At 43.0% G+C, this 24,250-nt stretch overlaps 2 protein-coding genes across 7 annotated transcripts in view; one reads left to right on the forward strand and one right to left on the reverse strand.

The window, feature by feature from the left end:
• ak5 (adenylate kinase 5) overlaps positions 1-2,731 on the forward strand; it is a 69,163-nt gene extending 66,432 nt beyond the window's left edge. Inside the window, exons 12-14 of the mRNA XM_018678079.2 lie at positions 124-240; positions 709-915; positions 1,958-2,731. Of these exons, the coding sequence (XP_018533595.1) occupies positions 124-240; positions 709-915; positions 1,958-2,032 (399 nt within the window). The 3' untranslated portion in view covers positions 2,033-2,731. The remainder of the gene's footprint in view (positions 1-123; positions 241-708; positions 916-1,957) is intronic.
• Positions 2,732-3,938: 1,207 nt separating this feature from the next.
• On the reverse strand, positions 3,939-24,133 carry zzz3 (zinc finger, ZZ-type containing 3). 6 transcript variants are annotated; one of them, XM_018678076.2, is made up of 12 exons: positions 23,994-24,133; positions 16,354-18,163; positions 13,121-13,259; positions 12,250-12,397; positions 12,033-12,145; positions 10,753-10,824; positions 10,108-10,209; positions 9,511-9,606; positions 9,004-9,153; positions 7,549-7,683; positions 6,093-6,193; positions 3,939-5,697 (listed from the first exon to the last, which is right to left on the reverse strand). In XM_018678076.2, the coding sequence occupies exons 2-12, from the start codon at positions 18,096-18,098 to the stop codon at positions 5,553-5,555; spliced, it is 2,946 nt and encodes a 981-aa protein (XP_018533592.1). In that variant the 5' UTR covers positions 18,099-18,163; positions 23,994-24,133; the 3' UTR covers positions 3,939-5,552. The 6 variants fall into 6 exon arrangements, with proteins under 6 accessions (XP_018533592.1, XP_018533587.1, XP_050925831.1 ...); XM_018678071.2 differs by having other exon boundaries at positions 12,244-12,397; XM_051069874.1 differs by having other exon boundaries at positions 12,235-12,397.
• Between the last annotated feature and the right edge of the window lie 117 nt (positions 24,134-24,250).

The raw sequence follows: 24,250 nt of genomic DNA on the forward strand, positions 1-24,250 counted from the left end.
GACTGGTTGGGTTAAGATGGGTGGGGTGGGGTGAAGGGGGCCTATCCCTGCTCTTCCTTTTTGTTTTAATTTTAGGTTTGAATAATAATTAATGCTCGTGCTGTATGTTTGTATTTGATCCAGGACACACTGCTGGAGCTGCTCTGCGATGCGGTGGCGTCGTCCGTTCGACAGGGGAAAGGCCTGGTGATCAGCAACTTCCCCACAGACCTGAGACAGGCCGAGGAGTACGAGGCCAAGGTCAGAGCTGACAGGACAGGCACCAGGCGTGAACAAAGGGAGAAAAAGTTTAATTATTATTATAGTCATTTATCCACAAAACTTAAATGAGTGCAAATTGAAGAGAGGAGTCAGAAAGAGAAGAAACACTTGGCTCATTTGTTTCTGACAAGTGTTTTGCATGCAGTGCTGACATCAGTGAGAAAAATGACAATTAAATATGACTCATGAATTTAATATAGGAGTAAAAAAAGTGTGGAAATAATGGAATAGAAAATGAGGACACACGACAAACTGAAATGATGTGTTCAGAATGACAATGACTTGTTTGGCAGTGAGGAAAAATGTCATTTTTTGATGCAGGGTATAAACAGTGACGAGGACAATAGGATGGTGACATACAGCATCACGTAGGAGGGAGGATGTAGCCTGAGGTTTACAGCTTTTACTGCACTGAAACTGACTTTCCCTTTGTGCCTTGTGTGTCAGATGGGTGAACCCAGTGCAGTTCTCCTGCTGAACTGTTCACCTGACACCATGTCCAGTCGTGTGCAGTGCCGTGGCAGATCCAGCTCCAGCTCCAGTTTCCATCCTGGCACAGACAGAGACGGCGCCGTGCACAGGAGGGCTGAGAGTTTCTGTAACAACAGCCAGGCGGTGGCAGCCCACTACGAACGCAAGAGGCTCCTGCACACGGTAAGATCGGAAAGATTTAGGTTTGTGTGCCTTCCTGTGGAGCTAGACTCTGCCAAGCTTAGGGGTTCAATTCCCACTGAGGCTTCACTGCTCTCTGAGGAACAGTTCACCCCTCAAATAAGGATTATCTCATCTAAATCCACTTCATCTCAGCTGAAATCCATTTACATTCATGAGCCCTTCAAACACCTTCTTTTAAAGTAATTATGTTAACAGGGAAATCATCAACAGGAATATTTGTCTCAACTTGAGTGCATGTGTGTGACGAGATTATTAAGCGAAATACAGGACATAATGATGCACTTTAAGACACAACAGAAGTGTTTGGCTACGGGACACTTAGACCAGGCTTCGTGAGCAGTTAGACAAATACAATGCATGTAATCAAATGATGCTGCAAACAACAAATCCAAAAAGAATTTGACGACTTACATAAACACATCTGTCCCCAGCTAAATGCACACATGACAGATGTAGTATACAGTTTACACACAGCTGCCCTGTGTAGATGCATCTGCATTTAAACATACAAGAAAAAATGACCCTAAGATTTGTCTGCTCTTCTAAGCTTTTGACACAAAGTTTTTCTTTCTTTTAAGCTAAAAGAAATAAAATTAAACAAGCCTGCAAGGTTCAAGCATCCTCAGATATATTTATATTGTTTTGCCTTGAATGTCAGTTAATGTAGAAAAGGCTGAGATGCTAGCACAGAGGCTAACTCACTGTACATTTGGTGCCTCTGCTCACTCCACTGACGTTTCCACTTACATGAGGGTCAAGAGATAATCACACAGTTTGTGGTTGGAGGTGACTGTCCCTTTAAAATGAGCTGTTTGAACATTTAAATGCCACATCAGGTGTTTTCAGAGAAAGAGTGTGTGTGTCTGCGTGAATATGTGTGGGCTTAAATGCCACAACAGGTATTGAGGCCATCAGTCTGCTGTGAGCTTGCTTTGCAGCAGACTGCCATCCTCGACCAAAACGCGAAGACGCTGATGGCTCCTGAAAGGCCTCATCTCAGCCAGTTTGTCTCTGTCTGCAGATCGACGCCGAGAGGTCGCCGGAGGAAGTGTTCGCCCAGATCTGCCAGGCGATGGAGTCCTGTTCCACCTTCTGATTTCTACTGTTCTCCTCATCCACACCTCCTTATTTAACTCTGCTGTCTGGGACCTTCTCTTTCTCCCCGCCATATCACTCCGAGAGGACTCACCCACGCGACCTCACGCCTGCACCAGACCATACGCTCATCGAACTCCAGTGGTATGCATGTCCCACCTGATGTTTTAGAAACACTCCCCCAGCAAGCAAATCAGTGAAGCCTCTCTCTGCTTTTGACACTGACGAAGCGCCTGGTTGTCACATTCTGCTTCACCCTTCTTGCATTGTCTCTCTCTCTCTTTTACATCGACCTCAATATATGCTGCCAACTGCCGGATCGAGGCAGATAAACGTACTGAGAAAATAGCAATCCCTGCTGTGACTGAGAGCATGTTTCTCTGGTTGAATATGAAATCTCTCTGCCGTTCCCGCCCCCACCACCCCGTCCCCTGAAGGAGCCGATAGAGAGGGTTCCCCGCCATGCCAGAAAGTGAAAATGTCAGCGTGTGTTCATGCACAGCGACATGCTTTACAATGTAACAAGCATGCAAGAATTACAATAAAGCTTAACTGCCTTTTGTGCATTAAATAAAAACAGCAGAGTATTAAAAGAGTATTAAAGAAATATCGCATTTGTATGTTTCCAAGCTCATCGTACAAGTGCTTGTTTGAGTCTGGTATTTAACATTCAATAAAGACAGTGCATTTGCTAAATGGAGGATGTCTGAGTGCTGTGTGCTTTTGGTGTTTTGTGTGCATGAGGATAGGAGGTGGTCACAGCTGATCTGATAGCTCCATCTGCTGGCGAAGCGCTCAAAAGGCAATGAAGGTAACCAAGGCAGAGGAGTTTAGCATCTCCATTCATTCATGCGTCTGCCTTCAAGCTGATACAACACGAGGATCCAACATCAGTGAATGACCTTTAGCTGCAGCGCTCAGTGAGTAGGGACATGTTGGGAGCATAAACAGAAACAGACAGGAGGATTCAGGAAATTTAACATGTTCACAACGTCTTGACAACACGTGGAGGTTTATAAATTGCTTCTTCAGACACACAACAAAAAATAATGAGTATATACAGTATTTCCTTTCAGCAGGTAAAGGAGGTGATAAATTAGCTGTCGCTCACCGTGTTTCTCTGCTAATGAAAAGTAACAAGTCTGACGTTATTTAGGAAAATAACCTGTTGTTTTCTTTAAATGTTGAAGTTTCAGGGAGAACAATTACTATTAAAACTCTGGGGTTAGGGTTGAAATACTGATTGATTAGTTGAGCAACAGAAAATACATGAACAATTGATTATCAGCTGTCAGTTAGCAAAAAAAAAACATTTGATGTTACCTGCTGCTCCAATATTGGGATTTCCTGCTGTTGTTTCTTTTATATCATTGAGGTATGTTTGGATTTTTTAAATAATAGTTTATACAAGAGCTGCAATGATTAGGAGATTGGCAGAAAAATAATCTGATCAGTAAACAGAATATCTTTGGGTTTTGGATTGTTTATCAGACATTTGAAGACGACAACTTAGGCTGTGAGAAATTGCAGTTTCACAATTTTCAGACCAAACAACTAATCAAATAATAGAGAAAATAATCAACAGATAGTGATAATAAAAAGAATGGTTAGGTGCAGCCCTCTTCCCCTCATCCTCTGTTGATATTCTTTATGAAAATAATCCAATATTAGAATATCTACAGTCATAAAATTGTGTCCATTATTAATTACATTCAGGATTATTTTCTGAAAACTATCAGTTTCCAAGTCCCAGGAAGGATATTTAATATTTATTATATAAAATTTATAGAAGAATCTCTGCTTCTTATCTAATTGACTTAATTAAGTCGGCTAAAATCTGCGGCTCTGAACTGCTCAACCACACATCAAACTTTGAGGAGGAATAATAATAATCCATGAACCACATATATAGAAACACTATTTTCACATACTTTTATTTCCACGGTTCTCCTCTAGCATTTTTTTTTTTTTACATTATTTTATTTTTTTTACATAAGAACAGACTGTTATACACAGATACTGAAGCAGGGTGGGGGGGGGGTAAGGGAAGGAGACAAAAACCATACAAAATGGTGTCTACTCAAGCACAACAAAATCTATGTGTATAAAATTGTGTGGGTTGTTCCACTGTGGAGGCACCAACCACTACCTCAATTCTTTTTTAAATAGATTAATAAAAATACAATCTTTTAAATGGACCTTTTAAAGTGGACTGCAAAATTAAAGAAGATCTAGAGGCATGATGACTGGATCAATAATGTAGGATAATGTGGGTCGATGGTGCCACACAAAGAGGGAGAAGTTGTGGCCAGGGTTTGGAGGTGGAATTCCTCGAAGAAAAAAAAAAAACTTTTTTCTTTTTTTTTAAAAATGGCACACAGCAACTAGCACTGGCTACTTTTCACCATATACTTGTACACTCAACATGATCAACAACGGCACACATTGGGGGAGGAGAAAAGAAAAGAAAAGCACAGTCTTGTGTATTTTTCCATACGTTCCCATTCGCCTGCCTTCAAAAAACATTTGCTCTCCGTGCTGTAGTGCTTCCTTGTTAGACATGTTTTAGTGGAGAGAGCAAAAGGGAAAAGAAATACAGATGAAAAGTGTGTATCTGTGTGTGTGTGTGTGTTTGAAAAGTGAGGGTGGTAGAGAGCAGCGTTGTGTGACAGTGGTAGTGACGGCTCCATGCTGAAACATGGCGTGCAGTCCGTTAACACATACAGGTCTTGTCTGCAGAACGTCATGTGGATCAGCAGAACTTCCTACAGTCCACAGCCACAAAAAAAAAAAAGAACACACACACACACTCACACCGCAGCCTCGAACCTCAGTGTCCGCTGAACTTCTCTCGCAGCAGCTCCCGACTCCCGCCGAGGAGGCTGCGACTCATAAATACTCAATCTACGGATACCTAGCTAGAACATTTTTTTTCACTCTTGCATAACACGGAGACCACATACACACATACAAACCACCTGTGTGTATCTCAGCTGATGACTTCACACAGTCCACTATGACACACTGGTCGACCACACATCTCCATTCACCAGACTGATCGTCAATTCTCCAGTTTCGAAGCAGCACAGGGAGGTAACTGGAGGGCGATGACGGGGGAAGAGGGGGGGAAACAGGGACAGCCCTCCTGGAGTCACAGAGCTCGGGAATGTCGGTGTGCCTTCTGTTTTGTTTGTTTGTTTGTTTTTAAAAATAGTGTATCGTTTCAAATCACAGATCCGTTGATTAACCTGGCTGAGGTGGAGCAGGGGGCCCCCTTGTTCTGAGGGACCAACGTGGCCGCCCTTTGCTTGAGTCAGGGAGGCCAGTTTACCAACAGCATCCCCCACCAGCAGCTCTGTGGTCTGCTCTGAGGCCCCCCACCCGGCTGTCTGCCTGCCTGCTGGCCTTCCTGCCTGGCGGCGGGTTAAGCGGTTATCTTGGACTTGGAGGATGGAGCCATGCACAGAGTGGCCTGTGGGATATGTGGAGAGAGCCTGGGGCTAGGGGCGCCTGGGACCCTGTCATCTGTTGGCTGGGAAGTAGTTAGGGTCCAGGTAGTTGTAGCCTGTGCTCTGCGGCAGACAGTAGTCCCTGTCCAGAAAGGTTTCTGGCTGGTACACCGGATCCAAGTGGTGGTTAGGCTTGTGGGTCTCTGTCTTGAACAAGCTGGAAGATGACAGAGGGAAAAAGGAAAAACATAAGTCATGTAACAACCAGTGTCTTGGCAATTTAATGATCCCATGGTGGAGGAAAAATTAAGTGATACATGTCAGAAAAGTGGCTAAACAATCCCATTTCAACTCAAACTTGGCTGTGGAATTCAAAATCAATACCAATATACCCCCTTAAAAAGATATTACAGAGCCTAACCCTACTGCCATTACATTTTCCTCATTATTAAGACATTAGTTTTACAGATCCTGTATTTTTCATGCTGTGGAAAAATCTGATGGTAGACAAATTAATGTTGTTTCGTGGTACGTATCGTCATCTTGCCCAACCCTGATGACGAGTTCTGTATGCCGCGACTTTAGTCTCGTGGCAGAGGTGGGGGATCTCACCAGTCGGAGCAGTTGGAGCAGAAATCGACCGAGTTGTCTGGCGGACAGTCCTGACAGTGCCACCGCACTCCCTGGATCGGCTCCATGCCACAGACGTCACACTGCACAACAACAAACGCACACATAAACAACATATTCAGAACACAACGTCGGACCAGTTTAACTTGGTCAACAGAGGTCACTGCAATATTTTCTCTCACTGATTTACATTTTATTTTAAGGAATAATCTGGAAAAAAAAAAACAAAACTACTACTAAAGATTCATAAGGAACAATGGAGGGAGATTTGGAATAAGCCACAGCTCAGACACTATGTTCAAATCAAAGGAGATTACTACACTGAAACACATATAAAATGTAATTTACAGAGAAGGCAGAGGTCCCTGTGTGCTCATGTTCCCTGCAGCTGACAACAAAAGGTAGAGAGCGTTACAAAGGTATTTCTGAAGAGCAGCGTTTTTGTTCTTTGTGACTTTGATGTTGCTGATTAATTTCTCTTCGTGCTCCACTACCTCGTGTGACACTGAGGAATCATGTTTAAAAAAAAAAAATCAGCTGAAGAACCTGGATTTGTTTCAGTTGTCTGAAGGTTATTTGTTTACACAGTAAATAAAGAAAATATATATAAACTGAAACAGAGAACACTGTATCCATCATAACTGGACATTCTTGCTTTTGAAGTTTTCTTTTTGAATGTGTGGAGCTGTATATTGTGATTTTTCACGTGACCATCCAGGTTGTTGTTGCTCTCTAAGTGTATTACACTAGTGAGCCCCTGTGGGCGGGGCACCTCATGGTGTAGGACACTCAAGTAAACAAGTTAATCCCTAAATCTCTGTACAAGAACTGAATCTGAATGTTGCTGTCAAGTGAAGATATTATCGAATCAGTTTTATTGATAAAGCCTAAACTCTCTAACCAAAAATTTGCTTTAAAGCTTTATTTTAGCTTTAGACCCTGGATTTAAATAAGGAAGCAGTAGCAGTAAATTTAGTGCAAAGAAAGTCAAAATTAAATACTGTACTGTTGGAGTAATACTGATACTGATTATATCAAACATCATCAAAGCGATGATTTCTGTCCTTTCCTGCCAATTTCAAGCTGGAAAATGTCATAAATAAATAAAATGTGTATTTTCAATTATTCAGTGGGTTATTTTTTGGGGATTTCCAAGCTTCCACTATTTCACAGCCTTCTGTATTTTCACTGTGGGGCAACAGAGTCTGTAAACATCACACTCAAAAATCAAGCATGTCTAAGTTGCTCGCTTTTAAATATTTTTGTACAGTCTGAACATGCTATATATTCAAAAGACTGTTAGAATTGGAGTGTACTATGCAGCTGGGACATAATTCTTGTCCATGTTGACCAGACAACAATACCATCAACTCAGGGTGATGCATAGAAGCCTGGCTTTGTTGTCATTATGTTGTACAGAAATGTGCATATTCTTCACCTTGTAGCCTACGTGCCGCACCCCGACCTTATCCTCCTGGATCTCCTGGAGCTTCTGTTTTTTCAGTCGCTTCAGCTCCAGAAGCTCTTTGTATTCTGGCAAATTTCTCAACTCCACAGGTACACTCTCCTCATCCTGAGAGTGCAGGAAAAACAGGCAAACACACACACACACACACACACACACAAAACATGCAAACAGGGAAAGAAAGAGAAAAGAGGACATGACTGATGACCCCAGCGATCCAATCTGATAATGATATTCTCTGGATGTTTTATACCCCACAGACAATCTTGCTGACACTATTGATCAGGCTAATTTTAGTGGAAGAAGAAGAACATATCCATGAACATCAGTATAGGTTTTCTTCTGCTTGAGCGTTGTCTCTGTAGTGAGCTGAGATTGTCTTTCTGCTGAAAGTACACGAGTGAAAACATCAACATCCATCTCAAAGACACTGAACGTCTGCCATCTCCAGTCTACACAAACCTCCACCTTCTTATAGAGAGGGGAGAAAACACAACTATCGCTCGCACTTCCAGGTCTTGACAGGAAATGGTTTTGTGAAAGCCCCGCTAAGCTGCAGACGCACTTGCCCTCAGAAGACTTTTAGCGCAACCTGCAAGCACCGCCAAAGTAAAGGACAACCTGGTGAAGTGAGAAATTATTGTGGCCCATGCTGGCTACATCTTTGTGACTTTACTTCATACCGGCGGTGTCAGAGGTTTTGTTAACGCGCCGGTGGAGCCGGCAGCCTGTGTTCTCAGCAGGACACAGCAACCTGGTTTTACTTAAAGGTTACTGCCATCAAAGGGGAAAGAAGAAAATGTCAGCGCTTGGATAACGGCAAGCGTCAGGAGTTGCGCAGTTCACATGGAAAAAGAGGTGAGGCTGGCCAGGCCCCCTGCTCTGATTTAGCAGTTTTCAACAGCACACACTGCCCTGATAGGAGTAAAAAAAAAAAAAAAAAAAAAGAAGTAAAGACGTGCATGATCAAGGGCCAAATGCTTCATTACATCCAAAGGTGTTAAAGTGGAGTTAAGAGGAGGAGGGACAGTCTGTTATGTGGAAGGAGACCAAGTGACAAGACAGGGAGCACTTCGCCTTGTATCAAACTTTAAATAAACTAGTCAGGTATAAAACTAAGGCACTTAACATGCAGCTTTTACCAGTCTGTCTAGTACAGGCCACTCCTTACAGCAGGAGGGTGAGACTGTAGACAGTGGCAGAGAAGAGAAAATGTGAGCTTGTGATTAGCTTAATTAAGCAGCAAAGTACCACAGTCTGGTCTGTGATCAGTGACACGAAAAGACCGGAGAATGAGATCAGTTGCAGGATAATTTCCCACAGCAAATAAAACAGGAGGCGGGTGTGTGCAAAAACAAATATGCTTGAATATAAAGACAACAGCTTAGTGGCTTCCAGTAACCAATGTTCTGTGATGTGAGGACTGACCGAGTCATCAGCAGAGGGGTCCTGCACGCTGCTGTAATACGCCGAGCGCTCGTCTTCCTCGTCCATGTAGACCGGAGGCTCATAGGAAGTCAGGAAGGTGGACGGCCGGTACAGGTGCTTGTTAAGGTGGTGCTGCCTCTTACTGGATGCCTGGAGAACAAAGAGGTGCAGTTAGAGAGGTGGTCATTTTAAACGTGTCCCCTTAAACATGAACTGTAACAGAACTGGACAATATAGGTGAAGTCAGTATCATGATATTAAAAAGTATGCTTTAGGATAACAATATGTATCAGGATGCTGCAAAAAAACACAAATAATTACCAGTTTTTGGCAAGTGGACTGGAGGAGCCGGGGGATCTACCTCCTGAGCCACAGCCGCCCACAATACATGACAATATTGATTCAACTGCCTAGTCCTTACTTAAAAACATTCATTAAGGCAACCATTTGTTTTAATAAAACAGTAACTCAGTGGTGAGGTGGTTTAGTAAATGAGTTAAGAGTTACCTTTTTAGTGTACATGCACAGGTTGGGTGTTCTTCCAGGCACAGGGATACCAGCTTTTGTCAGTTTGATGAAGTACTTTTGAACCCTACTGGCAACCTGGAATGTTTTAACAGGAAAATTGCTGCGTTAATGATTTCCAACTGAGGAACAGCTGCTTGAAGTAATTGAGGTCACACACACACACATGTATCATTCAGGTATTTGGCAGGAGGGGGGCAGTTATCATACAAGTCTGTCTTTGCCTTTTAGCACTGCACAGTGTACACTCCACACTCTTGAAATTTAACTGTCTGTTGCCATAGTGAAGACACACAGATTTTTCAGTGTCATGACGGGCGAATAAAAACACAAGTAAACAGTAGTACAGCTGGTTCACAGACGACTGGCAGCACTCAAATAGCCAAGTCAGTTTTTTTAGGTGTAGTTTGTCTTGAAGTTTGTTGCTGAAGTCTGACTAGAAAATGATGCAACTAATTGTTGAGTTTCTATCATTTATAAAAAGGCAACTAAACCAAATATTTAGAGTTTAGCAGGTAATAAGTGTGGATCACACCAACATGCATTTTTACTCTAGTTAATCCCAACTCCCTCTGTCACCTGTTTTGCTGTTCGATTGCCCAGCTCATCCGCGATCTTCTGCCATCTTCTGGACTCGACTTCCTCAGGAGGGAACTTAACAAGAAGCTGCTCCAGTTTTTTCTAGAAAAAAAAAAGACAAAACCCCAAGTGAAAACCAGGTAGGGACAAATGTCTTTACCGTATAACTAATACTCAGCAAAGGTACATGAGTATTCAGTGTGATTTACTGCAAATTAGATAGACACAAGTCAAAAAACAGCCTGTGTAGCTGTGTAGGACGTACGTCATGAGGGCATTTTACGTTACTTGGAATATGCACGACTGCGTATAAACAGGCCATGTAAACATGAATATAGTAGGAATATTATCTTTTTCAGAATAAAAGGGAAAAACTGGATTTTTTTTGCATGTAAACTTAGTGACAGTGAGAAATGGTGTCCAAGTTATATCTATAAACAGCCTGAAAATGTCAGTTGCCAGTGTCATCAAGCGATCCCCACGTTTTATTTTATATGCTGTTTATAGTTTGTTTCAATTTGTGTTTCTGCATGGATTTTTTGTGACTATGTAGACAAGTGGCAATAAAACAAAACAACCATTCCCCTGATACATGATGTCAATCTGACAAAATATAGTGCAACATCTCAGACGCTTGCTACCTACCTGTTCCTCCACAGTCCACAGCTGGTTGAATGTGTCAGGCTTGTTTGGGTGACAAATCCTCCCCCTGATCATCTGTCAAGAAAACAGGAGTGACAGGAATGTTAAAAGACTGACTCGATACAAAAATAATGGGCAATGCGCTATTTGAAGAGATCTGTGCATATGAACTGCCTGGCACACTGAATCCGTCAGTTTGACAGAGAAAGCCCGGCTGTCAGATGTGACTCGAGATGTGTCATAGGGAGGATGCAGGGGGAGAAAAAAAAAAAAACTCTTTTGACTGACAAACAAAATCCGGTTAGAATTCAGACAGTGTAGTCCGGGAGAATGCAAATGTGCTCACACAATATTAACAGGGAGAGAGACAGAAATAATCAAGCAGTTGTTTGCTCCGTGCTAAATGCTTGATGTTGTCTAATCCCAACAATCAATTAAATCTGAAACCTCAATGGCTGTGTGTATATGTGTGTTTGTGTGTGTGTAGAAGACACACACATAAAAGAGGCCAAGAATAAGACATAATAATCAAAGGTATGGGAGAGGCAGTCCCCTCATGTTTCCATAGATACCATCTACTGCGCTCACATGTGCTGCATGCTTAGGAGTAAGAATGAGGGAGATGAAGTTGGAGGAAAGCAGGCAATGTAAAAATTTTAATAACATGATGATATGTAGGGCAACAGCTACAGTTAGAAACAGATGTAGCTGCACCTGCACTAATGATATACTGGGGGTGGGCTTTCTGTGAAAAACTGGCCATCGTCAGTCAACAACAAGAACCGGTGATTGCTGATATATTTGCGCTGTAAGGTTTAAAGACAGGCACAACAGCTGTCCAAAAATATTTCAAAAAGAGTCTGATGCTGTCAGATGAAGGACATCTCCGCTTATAGCTTCCAGATAAACTAACAGGAAGGGGAAAGCATATGCTATGAAATGATCAGGGTGCACAGCTGCACATACAGTTTTTGGTCGTGTTCTCAATGATTTGAGATGATAATATGAATCATTCATGACATTGCTTTTCAGTACCAATCAATCTGACAGATTACTTATTCATCACATGGAATTCTCAGTGAGGCAAACCACTGAATTAGCAAAATAAAATTACAAAAATCTTGCCCCAGAAAAACTGAACTGGTGATGGACTCAGGTGCAGATGGCTAATATATTCATCCAAATGCCTCAACCCTATGACAGACGGGAAAATCATCATTGCGAAGACAGCAACAGCGTGTGTGTATTGTACTGGTTATTTTAGTAAGGAGGCAGAGGTATACCTGCGTTTGCCTTCCATTCTCTGGGGCATCACTAGTGGGCAGAGACGAGTACATGGTGGAGGATTCACCCTCCTTCTTGGGCTCCACTGGACTTTTTGGTCGAACAGGCAAACCTAAACAAGAATGAGCAGAATTAATACCTTTAAAAGCCAGAAGGAGACAAACAACTCAGAATATATTAAATGAAATTCACAGTCATTACCAAACTTACACGTGCCTTTGTCAAAGATCAACTTTAGCCGCCTGGTTTTGCGTTTCTTGTCACAGAATTCTCTCTCGAAGTCACAGAGGCCTGAGGTGTACTGTTCCCACGCAATGTCAGGGAGCTGGACGACTCGCTGAGGACACGGCAAACCCAAATTCACCTGAGGAGGACCACAACAATCAGGGGTCACGATCCATAAACAAATGATCTCAGAACTTATGTAACTCTCACTGCAACAATGTTAGGTATGTGGAAAATATATGAGAAATCAAGACACTGTAAGAGTAGCTTCCTCGAGAGGGGCTTTTGAGCAATTCTCATATCTAGATTCAAGAGAGGGGATGGCCAATCATGTGCTGTGGAGGGCCTCCATCTTCATATTGAGTTGAAACACCACTTTTTAACCACTTTACCCATGCAGCAGGTGTTCTGATTGTATTACCTGACTGCACTAGTTAATTTACTGATTTGCCCTGATATCCTATTAAGTAAGCAGTCAGCAAGAGCCTGAGTAATAAACATGGACAGTGTGTGCACTCCTGCCCAGTTCATCTACACACACAGGACAAAATCAGATTCATAGTGGAGGAGAAAAGCAGTCTGCGCCCTGAATTTTACAAGCTACCAGATATTTATTCAAGTAACGTTTCAACGAGCAAGGTATTCCTGAGGCAAAAACCAAGAAAAAGATCTTACATGCCGTGTCTCTGAGAGCAGCTGATGCAGAGTAACTGACAACATTTTAGAATACAAACACTCACGGAGTATATGCACATTTTAATGCAAGTAGGTGTTTGTTGTACACATTAAAACACACATTTTTCTTCCCAGGGTTTATACATTTATTGTACCAAGGACATAGGTCTGTGTGTTTTTTTTTTACCCGTTTCTGCAGCTGCTCCACAAAGCTGATGGGATCTGCGAGCGCCTCTCTCTGGTGACGTGCCAACGTCTCCAGGTCCAGGATGGCCTGTGTACGCTGTGCCTCGAGAACTCCGATGGTCTGCAGCAGCCTCTGATAACTGACATGAAGGGAAGTGAGTTTAGACAAGACTGGAACGAATGGACTCCTTACATTATTTAACCTGACACTTGCAATGCTGCAGTGCATCAAACTTTTAGACCACAGACCATGAATAATTCAAACACGGTGCTGAGAACCTAAACAGCTGCACAGTTCTTCTATTCTTTCCACCTATTTTTCCAATTACATGTTTACAGGTGTTTTCATCTTGGCAACCACTAAGTATGCATTTTCTAAAATGAGCTGTTTTGGCAAATCCTCTAACTTTCAGATTTACTTTCTAGTGTAGTCCACTAAGAACTGTAGCTAGCAATAAAAAAAACCTGGCAGGAGAAAACACACTACAACCACTATAACACGGGTCTAATCTGTAACTACACACATCATTCAGATTTCACAGCAAATATCAAAACCTTTGCATGACTAACACTTGGGTTTTGCGGTGCCTGAGGAGCCGTCAGTGCTGTAGAAGTCTGACCTTTCCACTCACACCCTCTGGGGCAAGGAGAGAACTGCAAACTGAGCTGTCAATGACTAAGTGTGGTACTGACTCAGAGGCCTTACAGTGTGTGCAAGCAGAGCTAGAGGAATTGACAGCAATGTGACAGCATCCTACACGGTCAGAACCTAATGCAGGTGCTCAGTGGAGCAGAGTGGATCAATCTCCTCTAACAGGACATGAATGAAAATCAATGCACAGGACACATTTTATTCAAAAGCTGCCGGTGGTTTGAAAATCCTATGCCTAAAAACATTCAGATGAGTCGACTGTGTTTAACCTCATATCCCTTCATTAGTTACAGACATCATCCTTTTACACTACGTGGGGCTCAGTTGACCTTGTGCAGCATCAGTTTGAGCTGTGCTACAGTGCAGACTGTAAATCTGCAACAGCGGCACCAAAACATACTACTGCACATTTCCTGTACTACGGAGTGATTCTGATTAAAATGTAAGATCTCAGCGAGAGAAAGCAGCAAGCATGCTGACTTCTTCAGATGAACAGATGATCTGTGCATTAATCTGTTTTAGGGAAATGAGGAGGCCTTGGCTCCGCTTCCTAACACTCTGGACTCCCTCCAGGTGTCCAGGGACAAGTCTGGTGTTCCATTGCCACCTACTGGGCCCGAGGTCCACTGACAAACACTGATGCCAAATGTAAGGCTGGCCAGGACAACAGTTTTTCTACGTTAATGCCTGATAATTAAGGATTGGAGATTTGTTTTTGTTTTTTTAATATTGACATGATATATACAGAGGGTAGTTTGTCAAAATCCACAAAATTATAAGGTGCAAATACAAGATGTTCTGCACACAGATCATCAATCATGTCGGTGTCAATTCTCCATATTCAGCAACCTTAAAATGCAGAGTCACGCTTCCCTAAAAATGACTCCTCACTGCATTGATCCGAGCCCTCAGAAATTCCCCTTACTCAGCAGAACCAAACCTTGGCATGTCACAGAAACCTGATCAAATTACCTTGCAATACGAGCACAGTGAAATCTTATTCTAAAGCCACTATCCAAATGTGAAACATTCAGTAACGCCAGTGTCAAAGACAAAGGGACCTCAGCCTGATGATGTCTCTAAGCCCTTAAAGCCCTCCGCCTGTCCCCCTGTGAAGACGCATCATGAATCAGCTGACCAGCCACAGCACAGTTAGCAAGGCCCGACTGTGCACAGCACGAGACCTGTCCACTAAGATAAACATCCCATCTTGCATGACATCTGACAACAACACAAGGAACAAAAACACTGACACTGAGAGATCCCTTTTCCTCTAAAACAACTCTTTTTCCTGAGAAAACAGAAGCAATCAGAGCTGTAATTTTAACATCCAATCCTCCTCAGGCTTTGGAAATCTGACAAGTGGCAGCAAATTCACACAATCACAGCACCAGCTTGAAGGTGGAAATTAAATGCTAAAACATGTAAAACCTAAACAATGAGACGGGAGCTATAGTTAGATGTGCAACAATATTCCCATAATAACTGAGAGAAGACTCCAAAAATAGCTGGAACAATTAAACATGTTGGAGGTGCAAAACCCAGACACACTGCCACAATATATAAATGTTTCTTTTCATTTGTTTTCAGATTGATTTTCAGCTGAACAGAAGAGGGCTAAGAATGATTGTTTTGTTATATATTTACACCTAATTCAGAAATAAACACTGCTCAAAGATTAAACTCCTCTGGGTCACAGCCAGAATAAAGTTATTTTTCTTCATCAGCACAAGACAGACAAAATTCACAGGGTTTCAAGTAGAGCTGGAGAATTAAGTCAATTTATCGATTAGCTGATCGACAGAGAAGTAAATGGCAGTAATTTTAATTACTGATTGATCATTTCAGTCATTTCTAAAGCAAAAATTCCAAATATTCTCTGAAAGCAACACCGTCAATATGAGAATTTGATGTTTCTCTTTGACATGTATGAGAGCAAAATGGTTGTATTTAAGGTTTCGACTCTTGCTCAATTAAAACAAGTACTCATAAATATAGAAACTTGGGCTGTAGGAAATTATAACAGGCATTTCTTAAACTGTTTTCTGACATTTTCACACAATTAAATTGAGAAAATAAACAGACTAATTGATAATGAAAATAACTGAGAAATATTGTTCTGCTTTTCAAATTTTGATTCTTTTTTCCCCAACTTTCCTCTAATCTCACCTATCTCTTATGAAATATGGGAAGGTGTTGCCTCTTCAAAGCTTTAACAGTTATTCAAATGAACTAAACAACTCATTCAATGTTCAGCCTGCAAGGAGGGGACATAAGCAGATGCGGTTTCATTTTAAAGGGGCCACAAATCACTGATGTCCACTAATGTTTTGGACACAATAAGACTTATTTTCATGTGTATTAAACACTAAACTGAATAATACTTTTGGTTTAGCACTTTGAAAATATCAAAACACTCTTGGCACAAAGAAATCCACATTGACTGAAGAGCATCTCTGGCTCATTCAAAACCACAGACCAGAAGTAACGCAATGATCACAGAATACAGTGATCAACATGTGTGAGAGCTACATCAACAAAAGATGAGGAGAGAGCAGAATCCCCGGGGAGCTCCCACATACTCTTTGTTGTGTTTAAGAGCCAGGTGGTCAGACTCAAAGTAATACACGTCTGGCTCCTCCTCTTCCTCCTCCTCCTCGGCAGCCTGGTTCTGTGTAAGCTCCTTGCTGCTCTCGGCCTCTTTGCCGTCCACGGACCCACCGACCTCGCCACCTGCCCTGTCTCCAGGATCCACGGACATCGGCTCCTCGCAGGAGGGGCCGACAGAGTCTGAGGGGGCAGGTTCCTCCACCACAGGGCAGTCCTCCTCCAGCCCAACCACCACCTCCCCCTCTTCCCTCAAGGGACCATTGTCTCTGGGAGGAGAGCTGGGCTTAGAGGAGGTGGCTTTACCACCAGTGGCAGCCCTCCTGGGTGAAGTCCGTAGGGTGTATCTGTGTTCGTAGAGCTCTGTGAAAGAGGGGGGCGTGCTGGATACTGAGGGGTTGCACCCTGGCTCTGTGGGGGAGGGGGTTGTTGCTAGTGGGGGTGTAGTTTCTCCTGAGTTGCTGTTGTTGTTGATTGGACTACTGTTCATGTTGGGTGTGGTGGTGGTGGAGGAGGTGGAGGCAGCAGCTTCCTGCACTGGCGTTAGTGGCCGGCCGTTGGTATCGCTCTCGTTCTCTATCACCTGCTCCTCGTGGGCCAGACACAAGGGCTCGCCCACCACGTCGACCTCCACCTCCTCCACCTCCTGCTCCTTGGCCACTATCAACTCAGGGACAGGATCCTCTGGAACCGCCTCAAGTGCCGGCGCAGATGAGGCTGGCGATTCTCCTGAGCCAGAGACCTCCATCTGCCCAGGGACAGAGTTTCTACAAGGCACAGTGGGATCAGGGGATGAGGGGCCCCCCGTCTGGCTACCGTTGAGCAGCGACGGGCAGTTGGTGGCAGAGGTGGGATTCGCACTAGGCTCTTTAGTGAGCGTGCTAGTTTCCTCTGCTTTATTCTCTCTGAGTCCATTAGAAGCTTTGTGAGCATTCGGGGGCTGAGGTACCCCATCGCACTCCACATGACCGTCCTCTGCCTTCGCCCCCGTCAGCTCACCTTCCTCTTTGCTGAGGATGGGTGAGGCAGGAGCTGTGTTAGCAGAGTTTTGGCTGGGAAATTCTTCACAACTGTTGTCCTTGCTGGGCTCTGGGACAGAGACTGGACTTTCAGGTTTTAGAGGCTCAGGGTGCTCCTCGTGTCCCTGAGACTCTCCAGAGCGGGAGCACCGCTTGGCCCTTTTGATTTGAGGAGAGGCATCCCGCGCCCCTTTCCCTCTATCACAGTTCTCGGGCTTCTCAGGAGCAATGTCTTTTTCTAAACAGGACGCACCCCGCTTCCTGGAGCTGGATAATTGCTCCACCTCAGCGGGGGAAGCATTCGAGTCAGTTTCCTTTCCCTGCAACGAGGCCAGTTGCTGGCCATCGTTCTGCGCGTCCTGCTTGGCATCCTGCTTTGTGTCATGTTTAGAGTCCTGCTTTGACTCCTGCTTAACATCTTGCTTTGACTCCTGTTTGGCCTCCTGCTTGGTGTCCTGCTTCGACTCCTGCTTGCTGTCCTGTTTTGACTCCTGTTTCGTTTCCTGCTTCGACTCCTGCTTTGACTCCTGCTTGGTGTCTTGCTTCTTTTTGGGCGAGCGGGCCCTGGGTAACGGAGACACTGAGGTCTCCTCCGGCTGGGCGATGCTGCGGTTCCTGAGGGTTCGACCACAAAAGTTCTCATCCAATCCATTGAGCCCCACTGATGACCTTGTGACGCGCGAGGAACGGGACGCGGCCATACTACGGCGGGTGCCTACAGTCTCCTCATCCTGGTGCTCTCTCCTCTGCAGCAGAATGTGGGCACCTGCAAAACACACACAAATTGAGACAAGCACTTCATTAAGGAATTATAATGACTGAATACTGCAAACCTTTATGCTGTAGCATTAATGTTGCGATGGCTATATGTTTGACTGGTTTCACTGGCCAGCCAAGCTAAAAATGAATGCATGAATAGCACCCTGAGGTGCTTTAAACAAAAGCATCCCCCAAAAGGCCTTTGTTAAATACCGCTCGGGTCATTTCTCAGCTCACACCAGAGGGGTATTGATTTCTCCTGTCATTGTAGCTAAGCAACACCTTCTGTCCACAGGCAAAACTAGATGTCTTATCCTGGGTCTGTGCAAGAGGGAGATACATTTAAAAAGGTGGAAGATCAAAACAGGAAACAATAAGGTCAGATCTCCCATCTAGGCTAAATCATGCAGTCTCTTTCGACACTTCACAAATGTCACAGCTCTGAGGCTCATCTGTATGTGCTTGGTTACTCAAGAGATAAAGGTGGCTACAGAGCACTGAGCATTTTAAGTAAAATAGAGCCCCAGAGCAGGCAAGCTGGTGATTTTTGCAAAGGTGAACTACCTTAAAACCAAAAACTAATCAAATAAACAAGTCAGTGCACAGAATGTGTGCGTATAACAGTGAGGGTGTATTTATTTCCTCCCTGCAGAGATCATTGCTTATTCTGTCTCACAAAAAATAAATATGTTTTACTGGTTGACTGATTTCTGACAGAGAAGCTATGCTGCAATTCTTACATCCAATTCTGCAGAGATAACACTGCAGGTGTACATTTGTCATCACACACTGTAGTCGGTTTATCTCTTTATAACAGGTGCGCCAGAGGACCGACAGCCCCACAATCCTTCCACAATTTATTTGAACATACAAAAATTGAAATGCTCCGACAAGAAGAATCCTACACAGGGCTTACAGGCTTAAAAGCATGGACAACCACAGAGGCTTAGGACATGACGATTAACTTCCTGACACAATTTAAGGCACAACAAAGCCTAACAAAACACTCTCTGTGTGCTACCGAGGTACCCTGCAGATGAAGTGCATTATTGTGCATTAGAACAAAAATCCTGGCTTACAGTGTGAGCTGGAAAATTAGCAGCATTCAAACGCAACCAGATGCTAATAAATAGCTTTTATGCATTAATAATTCAAACGTGATCTAGGTCAGACAATCTGTGATAACTTCACAACATCATGCTGGCAGGTTATCTTGTTATTGAGGATAATGTAACTTGATTAACATTGTGAGGTTACTCATCAACATATACATGCAGCCAGCTTATTCTGGTTTCTCTCAGTATGTTGATTCTGCACAGAGAATAAAGGTCATGGAGTAAAGCAATGTGTGAAAAATCATATATATAAACATCACGGCCGGCAGTCATGCAAGGCTAGGAACAAAAGAGCAAAATGGCTTTCATATTATAAATAACAGTCCAAGCAAAAGATTACTTTGGATACTCATCACACAAAGAACAATTAATACAAAAAAATTAACTAATTTCAGTGGGCAAGCCTGCAACTAAAAATCATGTAATACCTGAATCATAATATAGGAGTACAGTATTAGTAATCAAGTTATTTTATGTATGTAAATGTACAGGTAATTAAAGTTAGTGGAAATTTTGAAATTACAGCAGGTAGATTTTTAAAAACCCACCCTGGTTAGAATACTTCCATCTATTCCCTAATTTCTGAGGACATTCCCAATAAACACACACACAAAGGAAACTTGCCACTGAAGTATCCTCTAGATCATGGCTCCAACTAATAAATCTAACAACACAGGACAATAAAAATGTGACGCAGTAAAGGTCATAGTAAAGTGACATTCAGGGGGAGATGATCTCACTGGGTGTCCTTTTGCAGAGGATGAGACAAAGTCATAGTCTTCTATTGTAGAGGGCAGAAATTACTACATCAATTAGCATTGTGGACATGGTGCTCATTTACATTAGTTCCTTGTCCATCAATCAGTAAGATGACCTCTGTCAAAACTGATTTAAAAAGATCCTTGCTGCCTTTCCTGGGACAACCCCCCTCCTCCTCCTCCTTTTCCTACACACTGCTAACACAGCAACATCAAAGCCAAAGGCTGCCCTGGCTGCAAATACATTTTGATAATATTCCTTCAGGGAGATAACATAATAGTCACCTGGAACAAGCACTATCACATGCACATATTACTCACACCCTGCTAAAGACTCCAGCTGAGAAAGTTAATGTGATTTGTCCATGCATAAAATAAGAAAGAAAAACACAATGGGGAGAGCAGAGGGCAGGTTATTCAGATCGAGCACTCACCCTTAGACTCAACACGACAAAACTAATTAAGCTGGCTCATGTGACCTGCGCTCAAAAAACTAGAAAACTAATCACTACTTCAAAATGATGAGGGTTACAGCTGAGCAGAATAACTGTAGGAAAAATTAGCTCACACTTCCTCATCCTAATAATTAACACGTTGTTGGCATAGCTGGCAAGGCTTTGACTAATAATTAATAAATGAAAGGTTGTTCAGGTGCCTGTTGGAAACATCAGAAGTTGCTCTGTGCCCATGAGACAATATAAAGCAAGTTGTGATTAATCTTTGTCTTTTTCTCTCTGTTTCAGCCCTCTGTCCAGACAGTATTTTTCTCCATCCCAAAACTGCACTTTTCCAAAACAGCACTAGTGTGTGTAAATGTGAAAATGCCTGCTTGGTGTTTCAGTTTGTACAAGGTAAACAGAGCTTTTCCAAAACGATGACCTAAGCCAGTCCAGTGTGGGTCGGGGGGCTGTGTGCCAGTGAAGTCAAGACAACCTTTAGTCACCTTTAACTTTCACTGTAACTTTTCATTTTAAAAGCCAATACACAGCAAAGCATCAACCACCGTCAGCGTGGATTTGTGCTGATTTTGTCAGATGACCCTGCAATTATAAAATAAGGATTTTGTCACAGCAGCACAGCAGATTTAGAATGACAAATGCAGCATTTATGGGCCACACAGTATACATAATCACAGAGAGCAGAGAATCCTCAACAGAGGCTCAAACTAATGTGACACACACACCTGATAGACAGTGTGTGATATTGATTGCTTTCTTTCCAGTCCACTATGTTAGAAAGCAGGTGAGCAAGAACTTTTTATGGAGGTCTAATCATTAACGAAAACCTCCTTGGCTGTGGAGCGCATAGTGAATTAGCATCAAAATATACAGTACTGTGAAAAAGATTAGGCACTTGATTGATGTTTTGATTCTTATCCATCTTGCAAGACCATCAGGGAGGAATCTGATCGGTTTAAATTCATTCTGCAGCAGGGTAGCAACCCCAAACACACAGCCATCGGTCATAAAGAAGTATCTTCAGAGACAAGAAGAAAAAGGAGTCCTGTAGCAGATGGTCTGGCCCCCACAGAGCCCTTATCTCAACATCATCGAGTCAGTCTGGGATTACATGAGGAGACACAGGATACTGAGACAGATTAAATCCACACAAGAACTGTGGCGAGTTCCCCAGGATGCTGGGAACAACCTACCTTAAAACTGTGGGCGAGTGTGAAATAATAAATAAAAACTATATGTAACCTTATTTTTGGGGGCATCCTCACTTTATTTTTAGCGCCTGAAACTTTTCCACAGTAGTGTATATCATAATAATGTTTCCCATTACAAAAGATAACATTTAGGCTAGTGACTTCTTTAATTTCTGCATTCATGTTGTTTTCAGGACTCGGAAACATGCTTAAAATAAAGATCAATGACTCTCTGGTTAAACTATGCATAACTCCTGTCAACAGTAGGGCCATAACGCCTGGTGAGGGGTCACAACTGGACACTGCTTTATTTTATGGGGTCAAAAGCCAGAAAGGTTGGGAACCACAGCTTTAGACCACTGACCACTGTTTGATTTGTGCTCTCTCTCTCTCTGCCTCTCTCTCTCACTCTCTCTGCTGTTGTTGGGTAAATGACAGTGGACACAGTCCTGAGGTACTGAGCCAAAAAGAAATGTCATATTTTCAAGGGTAATTTTTATGTCCAAATGTGTAATTTTTGTGTCATACATTGAGAGTTTTGGAGCAGGGAAAAAAAAAAATCATATTTCTGTGGGTAATTTTTGTGTCAAATATAAACATTTAACTGTGGTCACTTCAACTGAATTAAATAGCACGATTAAATTATTGCTCCTTTTTCAAGGAACATTTCAGCACACCAGGTCCCAGTAAACCCCATAATTTTCTGTACTGCTGCAGTAGGGTTTGAGCAAGTTTATTACACAGTCTTATCACAATATACCGCTTCGTATGACCACTGATTCTAACAAGGTTAGAAAAGAATAACTTCTACTCACAGGAGGCAGTTTAACCTTAGATTCTGAAAGCACCAAAAGCAAGAATATGTTAATAGTCAGTGCAGCTCCCCAGACAGGACACATGCGTCAATCAAACCACTTCCTGTTCTCTTCCAAAGCGCGTTTGGTTGTGAAGTTATGTTAAACACGTGCTGGTTGCATTACTGTAATCATGACGGACCAGGGCTTACAGACGGCTCATTTGCCCTCATACACCAAACACTGGTTTCACTGAGATTTTAAAGCTGTAAACTCCAGCTATACATACACAAACACACTCCTAACAGGCAAAGTGTGAAGGCTGGTGTTGGCAAACCAGCCAAGCTAACTGAGTCTTAGAGTGAGAAATGTATGATAAACAAACAAGCTTTGTGCTGTTTTACCGTCGTGTGGGTCTGTTCGTCTCTGTAGCTGACCTGTAGTTCAACACTTCCACAGGGCCTACTGGCAACAAAAAATCCACGAAGTGGTGTTGGTATACATACCGACGAAAATCGCTCAAACCCCAACATCCCGGCTAATCAGCTGCCGCGAGCTCAGCACCGACAAAGTTGGAGGCACGAGGATGCTGTTAAACTACCGAGACTAGACAACGGGTGCTGCCGCACGTGCCGCCGGTTAAGTTAACACTAGTTTGCGGCAGGTGAACTCTGAAGTTCGCCGTTTAAAAAAAACAACTCCGGACACACGTTTAAGCAAAACATCACAGGTGGTTCATAGAGCTGGCGAGCTGGCTAAACGTTAGCATGGACCAACTTCCATGCAAACGTTACTTGACCTAGCTTGCTGTTTGGCGAGCTAACCTGAGCAAACTAACTTACCGTTAGCTCTCCGGGCTAAATGTAAAACATTAACGCTTAAGACACCAAACTGCAGACTGTTGCACCCGTGAAATTCACATATTATCTTACACGCTTTCCATGACACACAACGAACAAGTACACTACAATCTAACCAAGCCAATTTCTTTTTTTTCTCGTGAACGACTAGTTAGCCAAGTTGGCTAACGTTACCTCGGCTAGTTTTCCCGTTAACCGCACCATGCAGAGAAGAATCGTGGCGATCTAAGATGTAGCCCCTCTACCAACGTTACTAACGTCGGGTACATGCTAGCTAGCTCGACTACTGACACGGACGTTAAGTCCATCAACAACACACTATATAAAATGAAGGGAATCGCCACTAACATTACGTTTCGCCGAGGTTTACATTTCAACTGCTGCGTATAGACAGAAGTAGCATGGTTAGCAACCAAGTACTATAACGGCAGTTGGTAACCAGTTAGCAGCTACGGCTAGCGGCAGCAGGTTAATATTAGCTAGCCAAGCTAGCTGATTGTTCCGCGCATAACTTTGCCGATGTATTTGTGTACTGCCAACAATGCCGGTCGTAGACGTTTTTGATGGGATAATAAATTCAGGTTTTGTCATTTGCTGTGCTATAAGTACCGAATTGGAGGTACACTTCTAAATAGCTTTTGTAGCTCAAGAATTACACATACCTCACTTCCGTAAATTTGCTGCACGTTCGGCCGCAGCCATGTTTTCACTCCAGTCAACTAGTCGGGGTGTGTGAGCCGATTCAGCCGCGCTCGTCAAAATGCAACACTATACTGTACATTTTTGCCCCTGCCAGGAGTGCAATAGCTCACACACTCTCGGGGTAACCTCGCCTAATTGATGACTGTTTACTGACACTTTCTAAGACGGATAATACACACTATATGTGACTTTTCTCGTCTAATTTACCCCTTGTTTA

Source organism: Lates calcarifer, linkage group LG4 (genome assembly GCF_001640805.2).
Source record: "Lates calcarifer isolate ASB-BC8 linkage group LG4, TLL_Latcal_v3, whole genome shotgun sequence".
Taxonomy (NCBI): Eukaryota; Metazoa; Chordata; class Actinopteri; family Centropomidae; genus Lates; species Lates calcarifer.

Coding starts and splice junctions, on each gene's coding strand:
- zzz3 (XM_051069874.1), bottom strand. CDS start 18,098: ATGGCCGCGTCCCGTTCCTCGCGCGTCACAAGGTCATCAGTGGGGCTC. Junction 10,825..12,032: donor AGAATGGAAGGCAAACGCAG/GTATACCTCTGC, acceptor TTTTCTTGACAG/ATGATCAGGGGGAGGATTTG. Junction 9,607..10,107: donor GCAATCGAACAGCAAAACAG/GTGACAGAGGGA, acceptor AAAACATTCCAG/GTTGCCAGTAGGGTTCAAAA.